Source organism: Erythrolamprus reginae, chromosome 5, assembly GCF_031021105.1.
Source record: "Erythrolamprus reginae isolate rEryReg1 chromosome 5, rEryReg1.hap1, whole genome shotgun sequence".
In the NCBI taxonomy this organism is placed as follows: domain Eukaryota; kingdom Metazoa; phylum Chordata; class Lepidosauria; order Squamata; family Dipsadidae; genus Erythrolamprus; species Erythrolamprus reginae.
This window is the reverse complement of record NC_091954.1, coordinates 89,858,539-89,874,999: the sequence shown is the minus strand read 5'-3', so window position 1 is coordinate 89,874,999 and position 16,461 is coordinate 89,858,539. Positions and strand designations below refer to the sequence as shown.

The 16,461-nt window shown below is 39.0% G+C and overlaps 1 protein-coding gene across 4 annotated transcripts in view; it reads right to left on the bottom strand.

Moving 5' to 3' along the window:
• Positions 1 to 16,461, bottom strand: part of MED12L (mediator complex subunit 12L) — a 228,774-nt gene that overhangs the window by 19,585 nt on the left and 192,728 nt on the right. For all 4 annotated transcript variants that reach the window (XM_070753437.1, XM_070753438.1, XM_070753436.1 and 1 more), the window contains 7 exons: positions 15,134 to 15,245; positions 10,824 to 10,910; positions 10,129 to 10,238; positions 7,673 to 7,808; positions 5,874 to 6,035; positions 4,806 to 5,177; positions 1,858 to 2,014 (listed from right to left, as the gene is read on the bottom strand). In XM_070753437.1, coding sequence (XP_070609538.1) covers positions 1,858 to 2,014; positions 4,806 to 5,177; positions 5,874 to 6,035; positions 7,673 to 7,808; positions 10,129 to 10,238; positions 10,824 to 10,910; positions 15,134 to 15,245 — 1,136 coding nt within the window. The remainder of the gene's footprint in view (positions 1 to 1,857; positions 2,015 to 4,805; positions 5,178 to 5,873; positions 6,036 to 7,672; positions 7,809 to 10,128; positions 10,239 to 10,823; positions 10,911 to 15,133; positions 15,246 to 16,461) is intronic.

Here is a 16,461-nt window from a genome sequence, read left to right as displayed (position 1 = left end):
TGCCTATCATCCCTGTCTTACTGTCCCCATTTATTTGAATCCATTTCCTTTGTTCATGTTCATGTTCATGTTTACATCTGCTATCTTGTACATGTTTGACAAACTAATAAATAATAAATAAAATAAATAAACATAAACATAATCATTATATTTTTTTTAACTTTAAAGGTAAAGTAAAAGATAATAAAAGAACAACGTTAGAAGTATCTAAAATCTGACATTAAATATTATAGTGGTATAGTAGATATAGTAGGTATACAATACAGATTGGTAACCTTTAGAATCTAAAGTTTTACTGTTTTACTTACTCTAGAACAGTGATTTTCAACCTTTTTTGAGCCGCGGCACATTTTTTACATTTGCTAAACCCTGGGGCACACGGGGGGGGGGGGGGGGCTAAAAAAAGTTTGGACAAAAAAATTCTCTCTCTTCCACCCCTTCACTCTATTTCTTTCTCCCTCCCTCTTTCCCTTCCTTCCTTTCTTTCTCTTTCTCTCCATCCCTCTTTCTTTCTCTTCCTTCCTCTCTTTTTTGCTCTCTTTCTCTCTCCCTCCCTACCTCCCTCTATGTCTTTCTCTCTCTCTCTCTCCTTCCCTCCCTCTCTTTCTCTCTCTCTTGCTCTCTCTCTCTTTCTCTTTCTTTCTCTTGTTTTCTCTCTCTCTTGCTTTCTTTCTCTCTCTCTTGTTCTCTTTCTCTCTCTTGCTTTCTTTCTCTCTGGGCTTCGCGGCACACCTGACCATGTCTCGCGGCACACTAGTGTGCCACGGCACACTGGTTGAAAAACACTGCTCTAGAATATGTGGGGGGAAATGCCATGTACTGGCAAGTTATGGGGATTTAGTGGAAAAATATAGTCCCCCCCCCCTCTCTTTCATATGTGTGTGTGTGTGTATACATACTATATACAGTGGTATCTCTATTTACAAACTTAATTTGTTCCGTGACCAGATTCTTCGGTAGAAAAGTTTGTAAGAAGAAGCAATTTTCCCCATAGGAATCAATGTAAAAGCAAATAATGTGTGCAATTGTGGAAACCACAGGGAGGGTGGAGGCCCTGTTTCCTCACAGGAGATTCCTAGAAAGGCCCCATGGAGGGTTCTCCCCACCTTTTCCAGCCATGTTTCCTCCCAGGAGATTCCTAGAAAGGCCCCACAGAAGCTTCTCCATGCCTTTTCCAGCCATATTTCCTCCCAAGATATTCCTAGAGAGGCCCCACGGAGGTTTCTCCCTGCCTTTTCCAGCCATATTTCTTCACAGGAGATTCCTAGAGAGGCCCCACGAAGGCTCCTCTACACCTTTTCAAGCTGTTTCCTCCCAGAGATTCCTAGAGAGCCCCCATAGAAGCTTCTCCCTGCCTTTTCTGGTTACACTTTCAGGGGCTCAGGTTTGTAAGTGGAAAATGGTTCTTGAGAAGAGGCAAAAAAATCTTGGACACCTGGTTCTTATCTAGAAAAGTTCGTAAGTAGAGGCATTCTTAGGTAGAGGTATCACTGTGTGTATGTATATATGTATGTATGTATGTATGTATGTATGCATGTATATACATACATGTATGTATGCATGTATATAGTAAGTATACACACACACATACACACATATACACAGTTGTGTGTGTGTGTGTGGAGAGAGAGAGAGAGAGAGAGTTTAAATCTTCCTAATAAATCTTCTTTCTAGTTGTTATAGATGCTAAAAAAAAGTTATATTTAAGCACTTTTCAACGATTTCATTGGAATGATACATCAGCTACAAATACATTTTCATTTAATTTAAGCATATTGATCCAGTGTGAGTACTTGCCAAAGAAACATATTATTAATTAAAAAGAATTATTTTCTGTGACAGATTTCTCTGCTTTACCTGGTGGAAGAGACTGGTTCTGGACAAAGTAACCTGACTGTTGGGGCTGTCCTATAACATTATAGCCCCACAAAGCAGATTGAGGATGAGGCAACATTTGGGAATAAAGTGGTGAAAAATTAGGAGCCATTCTACATCCATTGTTCTGAGGATATTCCTTGAGCAAAATAGGAAACATTAAACATTACTGACATTTAAATGATACCAATTTATAAATAAGACATTTCTCCTAGCAATTTATTAGGCATTTTATGACTATTACAATTTGGCTTTATCTCACATATTATTTGGTTGTCTCATAATGCTTAATTTTCTACTATTTTTCTGCATACCATAATACCATAATCTACTAACTGCAACTATAATTATATCAAAGCATCATTATTTAGGCAACTAGAACCATATCCTGGGAAGCAAGTTATAGGAAAGAATTAAGTAAACTGTCAATAAATTCACAATTTAAAAATGAAGTTTTCTAAATTTTATAATTTCAGGAAATGCTTTCCACATTGGTTTTAATACCACATTATCTCTGTGCATTGTCAAGGACTCTTTAACATGCTCTAAGACAGTGATGACAAACCTATGGCATGTGTGCCACAGGTGGCATGCAGAGCCATATCTGCTGGCACCTGAGCCATTGCCCTAGCTTAGCTCCAGCACACATGTGCAAATCAGCCAGTTGATTTTCAACTCATGTTGAGGCTCTGAGAGGATGTTTTCAGCTTCTGGAAGGCTTCCAAGTGGCGGTGGAGAGCATTTTTGCTCTCCCCAGGCTCTAGAAGCCTCTGGATCATGGGGAGGGTGAAAAATGGGTCTACTGGGCCCACTGGAAGTCAGGCCATTTCCAGCCTCCAGAGGGCCTTCAGGGAAGCTGTTTTTGCCCTCCCCAGACATTGAATGGGCACTCGCGCATGTGCAATAGTGCTTTCAGCACATGGTGAACAAAAGGTTCACCATCATTGCTCTAAGATGTAAGTTATGAGTATGTATCACCGTTTAGGTTTGGGCTTCAATGAACAATACATTTTCTTCAAATGTATTTCAAAATATGAAATTGCATTTTTATAGTATTGAGGAAATTGCCCATTATTGATAGTTTCACAGAGGGGCTTAATAACTTGTAATACTACCTAAAATCAAGTGAGTGCTCAGGAAAAGTTAAATGAATAAATAAATAAATATTGTAAAATGTGTTTGAATATTGGTAACTCGGTTGGTAGTTAGGCTGTTGGTTTGAGCACCAAGCTTGGCAATTTGGTAACAAAGATTTGAAGGTGATGAAACATTTGCAACCAAATTACCAAGCTCGGAGCTCAAACCAACAGCCAAAATAAATATTTTAAAATGTTGACAGATATAACCCATATTCAATAAACCAAAGCTCTTTGAGGCCCTCAATTATTTTTAAGAAAGTAAAGGTGTGCTGAGACCCAAATGTTTGAGAACTACTAGACAATGAATCTGGGAGTCCTAAAATACTTCTCTTATTTTTAACCCTTCGTTAAGGATTAATGTAGCAGGAGAATCTTTACTTAAGCATAGATTTTACATGAAGATGGTTCAAGAGGACTGTTTGGAAAAGAAAACTGAATTAATGTTCAATTAACTTACAGAACTGGCTACACCATTGTATCCAGTTCTATAAATTAATGTTGGAGTTTTAAATATTATCTCCTTCCAATTTTATTGATAGGATAGGATTCAACCTGAAACATCTCCTATAATTTTGTCTTGCTTTCCGAAAATATGTAAAAAAAGATTTTAAAAATATTTCAAGTATTATGAGAGACATTTATAGAATTGAATCTGGTGGTCCAAACTATTATTTTACTCCCATCCCCATCCCAAAAAGCATTGCTGTCTCAGTCTTGAAGAAGGAAGGAAACAGTTCTGCAAAATTCTTTAAAAAGGCACGTAAAATGTTCTGCTAAATCAGCAGAGATGACTAAGTGCTGTACTTGAGGGTGCCAAGAGATTAAGCAATAAGTCATGAAAGGAATGACTCCTATGAAGTTTAGGATGGTTCCACAAGCCATTTGTGATTAAAGCTACACTTGCTAGTACTGAAAAGCTATCACCCTTATCCAAAAGGCAATTGATTCAAAAAAAGAAAGCTATTACCCAAAAATAGACTAAACTATATGCTTCTATAAAGTAAAGGTTGGCAATGTAGCTTTTATAATGCCTCTAGAATGGGATATATTGGAAGGACTAAGTCAGTGATGGCAAACCTTTTTTTGCTAAGCTGCCAAAAGAGTGCATGCCTGTGCAATAGTGCATGCACATGTGCGCACACCTCTAATACAATGCCCTCCCCCTATGCATGCACACACAACCCCCTGGGATGCCTGCTGTGCATGAGCACAGGCCTTATTGAAGCCTCTGGAATTTCAGTAGGCCCGCTGAGCCATTTGTCGCCCTCCCCAGGCTTCAGGAAAGCCTCGGAGCCTGTGGATAGTGAAAAATGGCCCAATGGGTCAACCAGAAATGAACGTGAGCCATTTTTCCCTTTCTCCTGGCTTCAAGAAAGCCTCTGAAGCCTGTGGAGGGTGAAAAACAACCCAACCAGAAGTTCAGAAACAAACACCCTGTTGAGACGTTTTTTACCATCCACAGGCTCCATAGGCTTTTCTGACGCCTGCAGAGGGTGAAAAATGGCCTCCTCCCACCCTCCAGAAGGGTGAAAATCATCTGACCAGTGCACATATATGTGCTGGAGCTGACAGGGCAAAGCCTCACATGTCCTCAATTATGGCTCCGCATGTCATCTGTGGCACCTGTTCGCCATCATGGGATTATGTAGTACAGCTTACAAAATTTATGTTGTTTCTTTCCTGTCTGCTAATTCACATGAAATCATCAGATGGTTACCACTACCTGACAGGAGGGCCAATTCACAAAGGAGCATTTTATTTTTAAAAACTTTAGACCTTTTAACCACTTACATCAGTTTTGGAAGCTGCTTTTGTCTTTCTTTTTCTGCCTTTCCCCTTCCTTTCTTCATCTGCTGAAGGTTTTCCCTGATCAGAAAGCTCTGCTGACTTTCTTTCCGGTTCCTGAGATGCAGGAGTAGTAGGCTCTTCTTCTTCCTCCTCCTCCTCCTCAGGAGGAAGAGGTAAAGGTTCGAGGTAGTAACTTCTTGGCTTAGGTTTAGGGTGTGTGTGATAAAGCAGAAGGTGCTGCTGCTCCTCATATTTTATGACTTTCCTATCAATGCGAACAGTTCCAAACCAAGCCCAAGACAATGGAGCTGGATTCTTATTGCCTTCCAGTAAATCCCATGGAGATACTTTCTGTTTCATGGAGACTTGGAGCCCCTGTTCACAAAAAAGTGTAAAATGACAGTTTGCTTGAGCACAATTTCCTTCTAATTTCCAAACCTGTAATTTGCAGTTTATGAGATTACAGTGTTCCCTCAATTTTCACGGGGGATGCATTCTGAGACCGCCTGCGAAAGTCGAATTTCCACAAAGTAGAGATGCGGAAGTAAATATACTATTTTTGGCTATGAACAGTATCACAAGCCTTCCCTTAACACTTTAATAAAACCCTAAATTACAATTTCCCATTCTCTTAGCAACCATTTAGATTATTAATCACCATGTTTATTTATTAAAGTTTATTAAAAAATATTTATTAAAGATGGACGAAAGTTTGACGATGACATATGACATCATCGGGCAGGAAAAACGATGGTATAGGGAAAAACTGTGAAGTATTTTTTAATTAATATTTTTGAAAAACCGTGGTATAGACTTTCCACGAAGTTTGAACCCGCGAAAATCGAGGGAACACTGTACTATTAAAATGCTGGTGTATATAACCACCAGAGAAAAATATCAGTAATATCATGTACAATAATGATACAATTAATTGAACAATATTTTATATGTTGAATTGAAACATGTATAAACATGAGATGAAATGAAGGAATATATTAAAGTTTCTACAAAATTATATTCCTGAGAAAGTTGACCCATGAGGAAAGTTTTAAAGAAAATGCTTATCCTTGCCTGTTTCTTATCTATGGAGTCAAATCCAGCAATTTTGTTTCCCTTCGTATCAATCAGGGATCCCATGGGCTCACAGGCAATAAGGTCACACATCTGTTTGGGCAATGGCAAGAGCTGACGAACTTTGTCAATACTTTCTGAACTTTTATCGCCCAATTCTTTCTACAAGAAGACAAAAAGGCAAAAAAAAAAAAGTTAAAAATAAATCAGAGCTCAAAGCCAGAGACGTTTCCAATGAATCATTTCCTTGTACTTTTACTAATTTTATTCAAGTTGTGTAGCAGTTTTTGAAAAGTGCTTCATAAGCGTTTCTTTGCCTAGAACAAAAATTAATAGCAGGAACTCAATCTCTCTCTCTCCTTTCCTCCCTCCCTCCCCCTCTCTCTCCCTCCCTTCCCATCTCCCTCCCTCTCCTCCCTCCATCCCATCCCTCTCTCTAAGATCTATGGCTATCAGATCCTTATTTTAGCATTAAACCAAATCACGATGTCAGGATTAAGTATATTGAAAAGCACAATCTTTCCAATGTTTTAAGCAGACGTTTTTTCTATCATTTGCTACCAAGAATTTTTAAAGCAATAATGCAGATCTGGCTCTTGTGTTTACATAACAAGAGTCATGCTGAATTGGGCCAAAGCCCATCGAGTCTAGCATATTGTGTCACACAGTGGCCGATCAATTGTACATGGGAATCTTGAGCAGAAAGAGAAGGCAAAACCCTTCCTTTCCCTTGACCCCCAACAAATGGTACCCAAGGGAATCCTGCCTGCCTTAATCAACATAGAGGCGGCACTTGGACATCTGTTTCAATAACCTCTGATACACTTAGCAATCATGAATCTGTCTAATCTTGCCTTGAAGCTATCCAGGCTGACAGCTGTCATGAGCTTTTCTGGAAGTGAATTCCACCAATGACCCACTGGGTGAAGAAATATTTCCTTTTATTTGTCCTCACTTTCTTACCTACGAGCTTTAGGAAATCGTCCTAGTATTGTGTGATAGAGAAAATATTTTTTCTCTAGCTACCTTTTTTATCCCATGCATGATTTTATACACTACGATCAATTCTAAAATGCTATTTCCATATACCAATATTATTGATGAGCATCTTAATATTTCTAACAGAAATACAGGAAGGCATCCTGTAGCATGTCATATTATTTGTTGACTATTTTCTACTCTGAAAAAAATATCCAAAATTTCAACCGCAATTTTTTGCATCACATCCTATTTAGAATCCCCCTTTTAATGGACAAAAAGTTGGAAGAATTTAAACTGAATGTTTTTTGTCTAGCCATAGAATAAGCTTAAGCATTTTCACTTTGAGCACAGCTAATCCATGTGAGGAAGTGGCTTTTTGAAAGAAAGGAAATGTTATATTTATAACTTTGATTTCACATTGTTTGTGTACACTTCCTTTTAATTAATCAATTTACTATATTGCTACTGTATGCTTGTTTGCTAATTTATTATTTAAAAAATTCTATAGCTGGAAGTTGCAAAACACTACAATCTGATGGATTGCAACTGAGGCAAAACAATTTAAAATTTGGAAAATGAACCATATAAAATGTAAATGTTCTCCTAGTAATTTTACAGAGGTTGGCTTCTGACTCCTAATTTCCCCACAACAAAAAGTTTTTGAATCAGTAAGGATGATAGGTAATCTTAGACCCAACATCACTCAACAATTTTTGAGCCCTAGGGAGGACAAGAAGTCACAATGCCATGGTTTCTAACCCACTCATTAGTTAATCAATAAACATTTTATAGAATTCAAGGGTCAGATGAAAACACACTTTGAGTTTTTTCACCAAATTCATATACGCTCTCTTGTTCTCTTCAGATCCCATTTGAGATGCAATTGAGAGGTCAGAAGCTAAAGTCCCATTGATCAAAACACTCAGCATATCAAGCACAGTTGTAAATAATTCACTAAAGAGGGAAAAGAAAAAAAAACAAATTATATTCTGAAGACAAGTACTAATACCTATTAAGAGGCTTAATATTTATTTCTAGAGTATCAAATAATTTACTTTTACATCAAGGATGAGAATGTAGCAAACCAAGATAATGCCGAAATAATTACACATGTGAAACGAAATCATCACACAAATGCTATATTACATATTTATGTTCCAATTTTAAATCATTGCAAGTTGCCTAATGGCAACTAGACACAAATTGGCAAACTGATGACATCAATCAGAATATAGCTGGAAGGAACCTTGGAGGTTTCCTAGTACAACCCCCTGCTCAAGCCCTAGATCAGGGGTCTCCAACATTGGCGACTTTAAGACTTGTGGACTTCAACTCCCAGAATTCCTGAAGCTTTGCTGGCTGAGGAATTCTGGGAGTTGAAGTCCACAAGTCTTAAAGTCGCCAACGTTGGAGAGCCCTGCCCTAGATCATTTCAGATAGGTGGCTGTCCAGTCTTTAAAAAAAAAACCATCAACTTTTTAAGGTTATCTATTCCACTGGTTAATTGTCCTCACTATTAGGAAGTTTCTCTTTAATTCCCGGTTGCTTCTCTCCTTGATTAGCTTCCATTCATTGTTTCTTACCTTGCCCTCTGGTGCTTTGGAAAATAAATTGACCTGCTCCTCTTTGTGCAGCCTCTCAAATATTGGAATACTGCTATCATGTCCTTCCTAATCCTTCTTTTCTATGGACTAGCCAAACCCAAATCCTGCAGTCGTTCTTCATATATTTTTGCCTACAGGTCCTTAATCACATTGGTTGTGTATATCATGACATCATGACAAAAGCTCCATATTTTTAAACTTGGATTGCAAAGTCACAAGTAGGAATGTAAGGACAGTTTATGTTTTAAAAAAGGAAATGCATCTGCAACTGTTATTCTTAAAGAAAAATATAATGTGACACCGTAAACTTTGTGCAATATCTCAAATCAGATTGTGAAGTAATATTGTATTCCACACTCTATTTTATTCTATTTATAAATGTTGGTGAGCAGCCAAGCCTACATTGTCAACACAAATATTACCATATTTACCTTGTTCTAAAACAATAATCAGCACTAACCAAACCACATTCATATCCTTGGCTAAATCGAAGGTAATAAAGGTAGCTTAACTTAAGAAAGCTCATGAATAGAACTTGGGGATTTTACTTTTGAAATTAGTTTAGAAAAAATAGTTAGAACTCTGGATCAATCCAGCTCTATTATTGATTAAGGAGACCTTCAGGAGTCCCCGAAGAGGGGCAGCATAGAAGTCCAATTAATAAACAAACAAAAAAATAAAAGCCTTTAGGAAAGGCTTCTGCAGCCAACAATAGAGTTCTGGATCGATCCGGAATTCTTTTATTGGCTACAACAGCCTTCAGGAAAGCCTTACTGACTGCAGAAGAAATGGGCAGAGATATGTGAGGCCTGGCTGCAGCTCTATCCCCCTGAACCCACCCTAGCTTAATTTTTACCTGTGCACCTTGGAATGGGCAGGGTCACAAATAAGGGCTTATTTTGGGGGGTAGGATTTATATTGGGTGCATATCTACGGAGAGGGGCGGCATACAAATCTAATAAATAATAATAATAAAATAATAATAATAATATCTCCGAGACCGCCTGCTGCCGCACGAATCCCAGCGACCGATTAGGTCCCACAGAGTGGGCCTTCTCCGGGTCCCGTCAACTAAACAATGTCGGTTGGCGGGCCCCAGGGGAAGAGCCTTCTCTGTGGCGGCCCCGGCCCTCTGGAACCAACTCCCCCTGGAGATTAGAACTGCCCCTACTCTCCTTGCCTTTCGTAAGCTCCTTAAGACCCACCTTTGTCGTCAGGCATGGGGGAACTGAGACATCTCCCCCGGGCCTATACAATTTATGAATGGTATGTCTGTATGTATGCTTGTTTAGAAAATGGGTTTTTTAAAATATTTTTAAACTGTAATTTAGATTTGTTGTAAATTGTTTTCACTTTGTTGTGAGCCGCCCCGAGTCTGCGGAGAGGGGCGGCATACAAATCTAAATAATAAATAAAATAATAAATAAATAAAACTCAAGCTAGAGCTTACTTTCTGAGTAGGTCATATTTTCAGGGAAACACAGTATATATTGTCTAAATTTATATACTGCCCAGAGTCACCTGATAGTCAAATGGGTGACATATACATTCAATAAATAAATAAATATTTCCATTTGTTCAAAATGAATGGTATTTTTTGCTTTATAAATAATATTGTTAGTCAAAGTACTAGAAGCCATAATATATAATATACATTAGAGTACACATACTTATTGGTTTGCATGTCAACAGTCCCTGATGTTATTGTCTGAAGGAGTAGGAGTGCCCAGTCTGTGGTCCACTGATTACTTCTTTGTACCGTATCAAACATTCCACCAACCTAGAATTGAAGCATGGGGTTTAGAGATAAAAAAGATAAACCAAATGTACTGTACAATCTTTATTTTCTAACTATTATTTATGAGTAAACCTGTATTGGAAATGTTTTAGACTTCAATATTGTATTTAGTACATAATTCCAACCAGCTTAAGTAAGGGATGAAAATATGACCATGAAGGGTCACATGAGAGAAATTAACGTGTGATAAATACTTTTTTTGTTCGCTTGGACTTTTTGTGATCTTCAGTGTGTAGAAATTGTGTTGTTCTTTTCTGTCCAGTTATTTTTTGATGTTTGTTATATCACAGTGTCTGTTAAGTGTATCTGTTAACCTTATATTTGTGATACCACAAAGTTTAATCTCTTCAAAGATGCAAAATTAAGTTAAGAAATCAATCAATCAATCAATCTAAATTGCAAGATTTATTTATTTAGGGAGGGTAAGGAACAATAATTAAATTAAGAAACCTTACAAGCCCCTTTGTGCTTCGGGCAATTTGGAAGATCACTCGGGGAAGAGGCACAACATTATTCTAAATAATAAACAAGTATCCCCTTAAGTAAATAAATATTCCTCTTCCTTACCAAATTAAGACGGAGTTGTAATGCTTCATTCATCATTTGCCTTGCTTTAACATCTTGGTATCGTTCTTCCCTCCAGTTGCTTAATATCTAGGAAGAAAAATATGCTTTGCGCTGATGAGCTTTATTTATTTATTTATTTACCTAGAACTGTATAGCATAATATGTCTTTTTAATACATTATAGAGGTTAAAATATTATAATATTTCTACTTGCGAGGGGTTGGACTAGAAGGCCTTCAACTCTGTTACTCCGTTATTTTCTGTAGAATGTATTACAGTGGTCCCCCGATTATTGCGAGGGTTCCGTTCCAGGACCCCTCGCAATGATCGGTTTTTCGTGAAGTAGCGCTGCGGAAGTAAAAACACCATCTGCGCATGCGCAGATGGTGTTTTTACTTCCGCCGCAGCAGCGAGGAGCTGAAGATTGGGGTTTCCCCGCCGCCCACGCAAACTCCTCGCTGCTGCCGCGCCCGCCGCTTGTCCGCCGCCTGCCTGCTTGTGCGCCCGCCCTTCGCCCACCCACGCCGTTCGCTCGCGCCGCTTCCCAGCTGAGTCCTGAAGCGAACTTCCAGAAGTTCGCCTTTGACGTTTGGCTTCGGGACTCAGTTAGAAAGCCGCGCGGCTGTTTTAAAACATCGCCGCCGGCATGGGGGGCTTCCTAGCAGCCCCCCAAACCCGGGTTGGGGGTCCAGGGGCTGCTAGGAAGCCCCCCATGCCGGCGGTGACGTTTTAAAACAGCCGCGCGGCTTCCCAACTGAGTCCCGAAGCCAAACGCGGAAGTTCGCCTTTGACGTTTGGCTTCGGGACTCAGTTGGGAAGCCGCGCGGCTGTTTTAAAATGTTGCCGCCGGCATGGGGGGCTTGCCAGCACCCCCCCGAACCCTGGTGGCCGGGCGAGCAGCGAGCGAACGGCGGGTGGCCGGGCGAAGGGTGGGCGAGCGGCGAACGGTGGGCGAGCGGGTGCTGGGGGGGCTTCTCGCCCTCCCGCCAGCAAGAGGGGGAAGACCCAGGGAAGCTGCCCAGCAGCTGATCTGCCCGGAGCCATCTACGCATGCGTGGCCATAGAAAAAAGGGCGCGCATGCGCAGATGGTGTTTTTACTTCCGGGTTGAAAAATCGCCATATAGCCGTTTCGCAATGATCGGGATCGCAATACCCGGGGGATCACTGTATACTATATTACATATACAGTAGTCCCTCACCTATCGCTGGTGTTACGTTCCAGACCTGGCCGCAATAGGTGAAATCCGCGATGGGGAATTTATCGACTGATAGTACTTATTTATTTATATTGTAATTGTTTGGTAAGTTTTCATTGTTTTAAGTGTTTATAAACCCTTCCCACACAGTATTTATTTCAGATACAGTATTTAAATACAGTATTTACAATTTTAGATGTTTTTTTTTTAAAAAAAACCCTGCCGATCGAGTTCGGCGGGCTGTTTAAATCTGCCGATCAACTTCCTCAAAAACCCGCGATGAAGTGAAGCCGCAGTAGGTGAAGCGCGGTATAGCGAGGGACTACTGTATTCCCTAATCCCCAACACTTTACCCTTAGACTATCTACGGTTGACCTCACCAGGTTCCTAAGAGGTCAGTAAGGGGCGTACATAAGTGCACCAGAGTGCCTACCATTCCCTGTCCTATAGTCTCTCCTATATCTCCTATATCTTCTCTTCTATCTCTTCTATCTCGTCTATCCATTATATCTCTTCTATCTCTTCTATTTCTTTTATCTCTTATATTTTCTGCTATTCTCTCTAGTTATATTTTACTCCTATATTTCTCTTCTACACTCTCTTTGATACATTCTACTCATCATTGATACATTCTGTCATCAGGCATGGGGAAATTGACTCCCCTGGGCCGTTCCCGCTTTGTGTATGGTATGTATGAGATGCATGATTGTATTTTATATTAAGAGTTTTAAAGTGTTTTTAAGTATTGGATTTGTATTGTTGCTGTGGTGAACTGCTCCGAGTCTATGGAGAGGGGTGGCATACAAATCTAATAAATGAATGAATGAATGAATGAATGAATGAATGAATGAATGAATGAATGAATGAATGAATAAATCCTCTATAACCTTCATTGTGTATTATTGTGTATTGGACAAAACAAACAAACAAATAAATAAATAAATAAAAATTGTATTCTCTTCTTATTTGATCACTGTTGCACTTCTACTTACTTTATTTATTCTGTCTCATCTCTTTAAACTGAATGCTATACATATGGAAAACTACTGTATTATTTCCTATTATAATGTTTATTTTGAAATTCTTCAAAGGAAAATATTCTGTCAGTTGAAACAATAATTATTTTAATATTTTGTAGCAAGATTTCAAAAGGGGTCTATCATTGCTGAGAGAAAATGACAGACCCAAGGTAATCCAACTAGCTTTGTACATAAGGCACTAGAACACATGATTTCCTGATTTCTAACCCAGTGCCTTAACCACCGCACCAAATTGGCTTTCCTCTACTAATATCTATTACTAATATCTATTAGTAGAGGGAAATCTCATATCAACAAGGCAAATAGTAAATATCCTTCCTAGATAATACAGGAGGTGGGGTTGGGGGGTTGAACAGGGTGATGATATCTTGCTTGCCCTATGCATATATAAGTGGTCCTCGAGTTATGGCCATGAATCATAATACTGGTTACTTTACCATGTAATTTTACAACCTTTTTGTAATGGTCATTAAATGTGCATGATAATCATAAATGCAAATGCAGCAATTGTTTAAAAAAAAACCCATGGTTCATTTTGCTAAAAACTGGAAATGCTAGGTTTTTACAAAACAGCGTATAACATGGCCTTAGGACTATGGCATTCTGCAAATGGATGTAAATGTGGCTGTGTTGCCATGCACCCAAAAAGTGGTCACATGACTAAGAGGGGCATCCATAGGAACTTTTGATCTGGTTGCATGCCCCCTTTTTCAGGTAGGATATAAGTCAAGACTCATAGAAAATACTTTGGCGTGGGCTTACATATTGATGCACTAACTTTTTATTACACAAAATTCAAAATTAATACATGCTCCAAATCCAATACAAAAGCGGCCGTTAATTCTACTACCTCATTTACTTCAATACAGAGGTCTTCAAACTTGGCAACTTTAAGACTTTAGGATTTTAACTCCCAGAATTCTCCAGCCAGTGCAGCTGGAATTCTGGAAGTTGAAATCCACAAGTCTTAAAGTTGCAAAGTTTGAAGACCTCCGCTTTAGCGTGTACTTATTTATTTTATTTAACTCGACTTCTATGCCACCCAATCCCAATGGGACCCAGGGCAGTTTAGGATAGGTTTTAAAAGACAGTTGAATTACTGCTGGAAAGGATGCTTGTGGAAACTAATTTATTTATTTATTAGATTTATAGGCCATCCTTCTCCTCACTAATTTATTTGTTGATTGATTGATTGATTTTGTCCATTACACAATGAAGGTTATAATGGATATACTCATAATGTGGATATAATACATATAGTGGATATAATACATAATGAAGGTTATAGAGGAGATACTCATAGTAAAATATATCTAAGAAAGAATAGAAGAGAAGATAAAGGAATAAAATATATCAGTGAAAGAATAGAACAAGAGATATAGGAATAGAAGAAAGATACAGGAGATATAGGATAATAGGACAGGGGACGGAGGACGGAGGACACTCTAGTGCACTTGTACTCGCCCCTCACTGACCTCTTAGGAATCTGGAGAGGTCAACCATGGATAGTCTAAGGGTAAAGTGTTGGGGGTTTGGGGATGACACTACGGAGTCTGGTAATGAGTTCCACATTTTGGTTACTGAAGTTGTATTTTTTAGTCAAGTTTGGAGCTGTTAAGTGTGTAATTGTGTCTTAGTGCCTCAAAAGTTAATTCTCCTTGCTGTATAAGTTTCCATTGGTACAAAGATGAGTGTTATAGGAGATTACAATGAAAAATAGTTAAATAGATCACCAAGTTTATATAAATGTAGGAGTTCATTTGAATTTCATATTATTCCCAAAAAAAGATCTGGAACACCTCAACTGAAATGGTACAAGACTATTACTATAATTCAAATAATTGGTTCTTGTTGGCCTGGTGACTATTTCTATTTCTGAGAAACTCAGCACATTTTGTATAATACTAAACATGGTGAAGGAAATCAGACAAACAAGATTTATAAATGAATTACTTTCACTGATTTTTCTATAAATGGCACAAATGTAGTTTGAGATACGATTTCCCATCTGTCCCAGTCCATTACTTTAATTGGTCTTTAACAGATGCAGAGCACGGGATTGTCTGCTTATTACCTGATTAATTTGATTTTGCAGAGATGTTAGAAGCCCTTCACGCTGTTCATCCTGTCCCTTGAGACAAGTGAGTACCAAAGACAGGAACGGTTGCTGACTCAGAAGAGACATACTTTAAAAAATGAGAGAGAGAGAGAGAGAGAGAGAGAGAGAGAGAGAGTGGACACTGAATTAGATGTGTCTTTCTGAAACTTTCTCTCCCCAAAGTCTTCCTTCCCCTTTTTTACTATTTCTCTCAAAGGTTTTCTTTATAAACTCTCACTACTATTTAAAAACCACAAAATTGTTCCTGTCTTTAGTCATGCATGTGACTAGAAGGATGTGTCAAACTGACTACGGCCAGGCAAAGAGAGCTTCCCTTATGAGTCATTTGTGAGGCAGATAGGCAGTTTGTGAATGTGATAAATAAATTTTAAAAATACTCTTAAAGTAGGAAGCTTCTTGAAAACATTCAGAACTTTTGCATGAATAAAACTGCTTCTGAAAACAATAATTTATAGAGTATACATTCCCGCTCTTGAAAAATGTATCTTAGAAAGCATTTTTTTTTAAAAAAAAAAATTATGTGGTAATCTATAAGTCAATTTGCATAGGCTTCTTCGGGATATCAAGAACAAAGCTACTTATTTAGGCAAATAATTTAACATTGCCTAATAATGAGAGATGTGTGACCCTTTTTTCCTCATGAAATAAAAGCATCTCAAATCATCTTGTACTTTGAGACAGGTCAGCTCATTCTATTAGGGACAAACTAAAGAAGTGTAAGATTTTTGTTTTCCTATTTTGTATTTTACTTTCATAGTGACAAAAATAGCATGCAATTTTTGAGACAATTACCAAGCAACTCAAATTACCAAGCAACCCAAGCAAGGAGCATTTTTCTCATCTTGGTAACAAAGTGTAATTTAATTTTTTTTTACAACTACCGTGTTTCCCCGAAAGTAAGACAGTGTCTTACTTTCTTTTTACCCCCAAAACCCCCACTACGTCTTACTTTCGGGGTATGTCTTACATTGGAAAAAAATTGAAAGGGTCGCGTTCCCGAAGGCATCTCCCCAGAGTCCAGAAGGGCAGCTGCGGGACAGGAGCCTCGTGAGCCCTTTTCCAAGTTCAACCTCAGGGCTCCAAGCGGCGTGCACGCATGGAGCCACAGACGCATGTCGGGGAAGCGTGTGTCTGGAGGGGAGGAGCCGCTCTGCGCAGTTGGGCAGCCCCACCTGCCTGCCGGAAAGGAGGCGGGCGAAGGAGGGCGCAGCTCCGGCCGCTCGCCTCGGAGCTGGTCGGCCTCGCTGGCCGCTTGCAGCCGAGCCTCGGCAGGACTCGGTTGC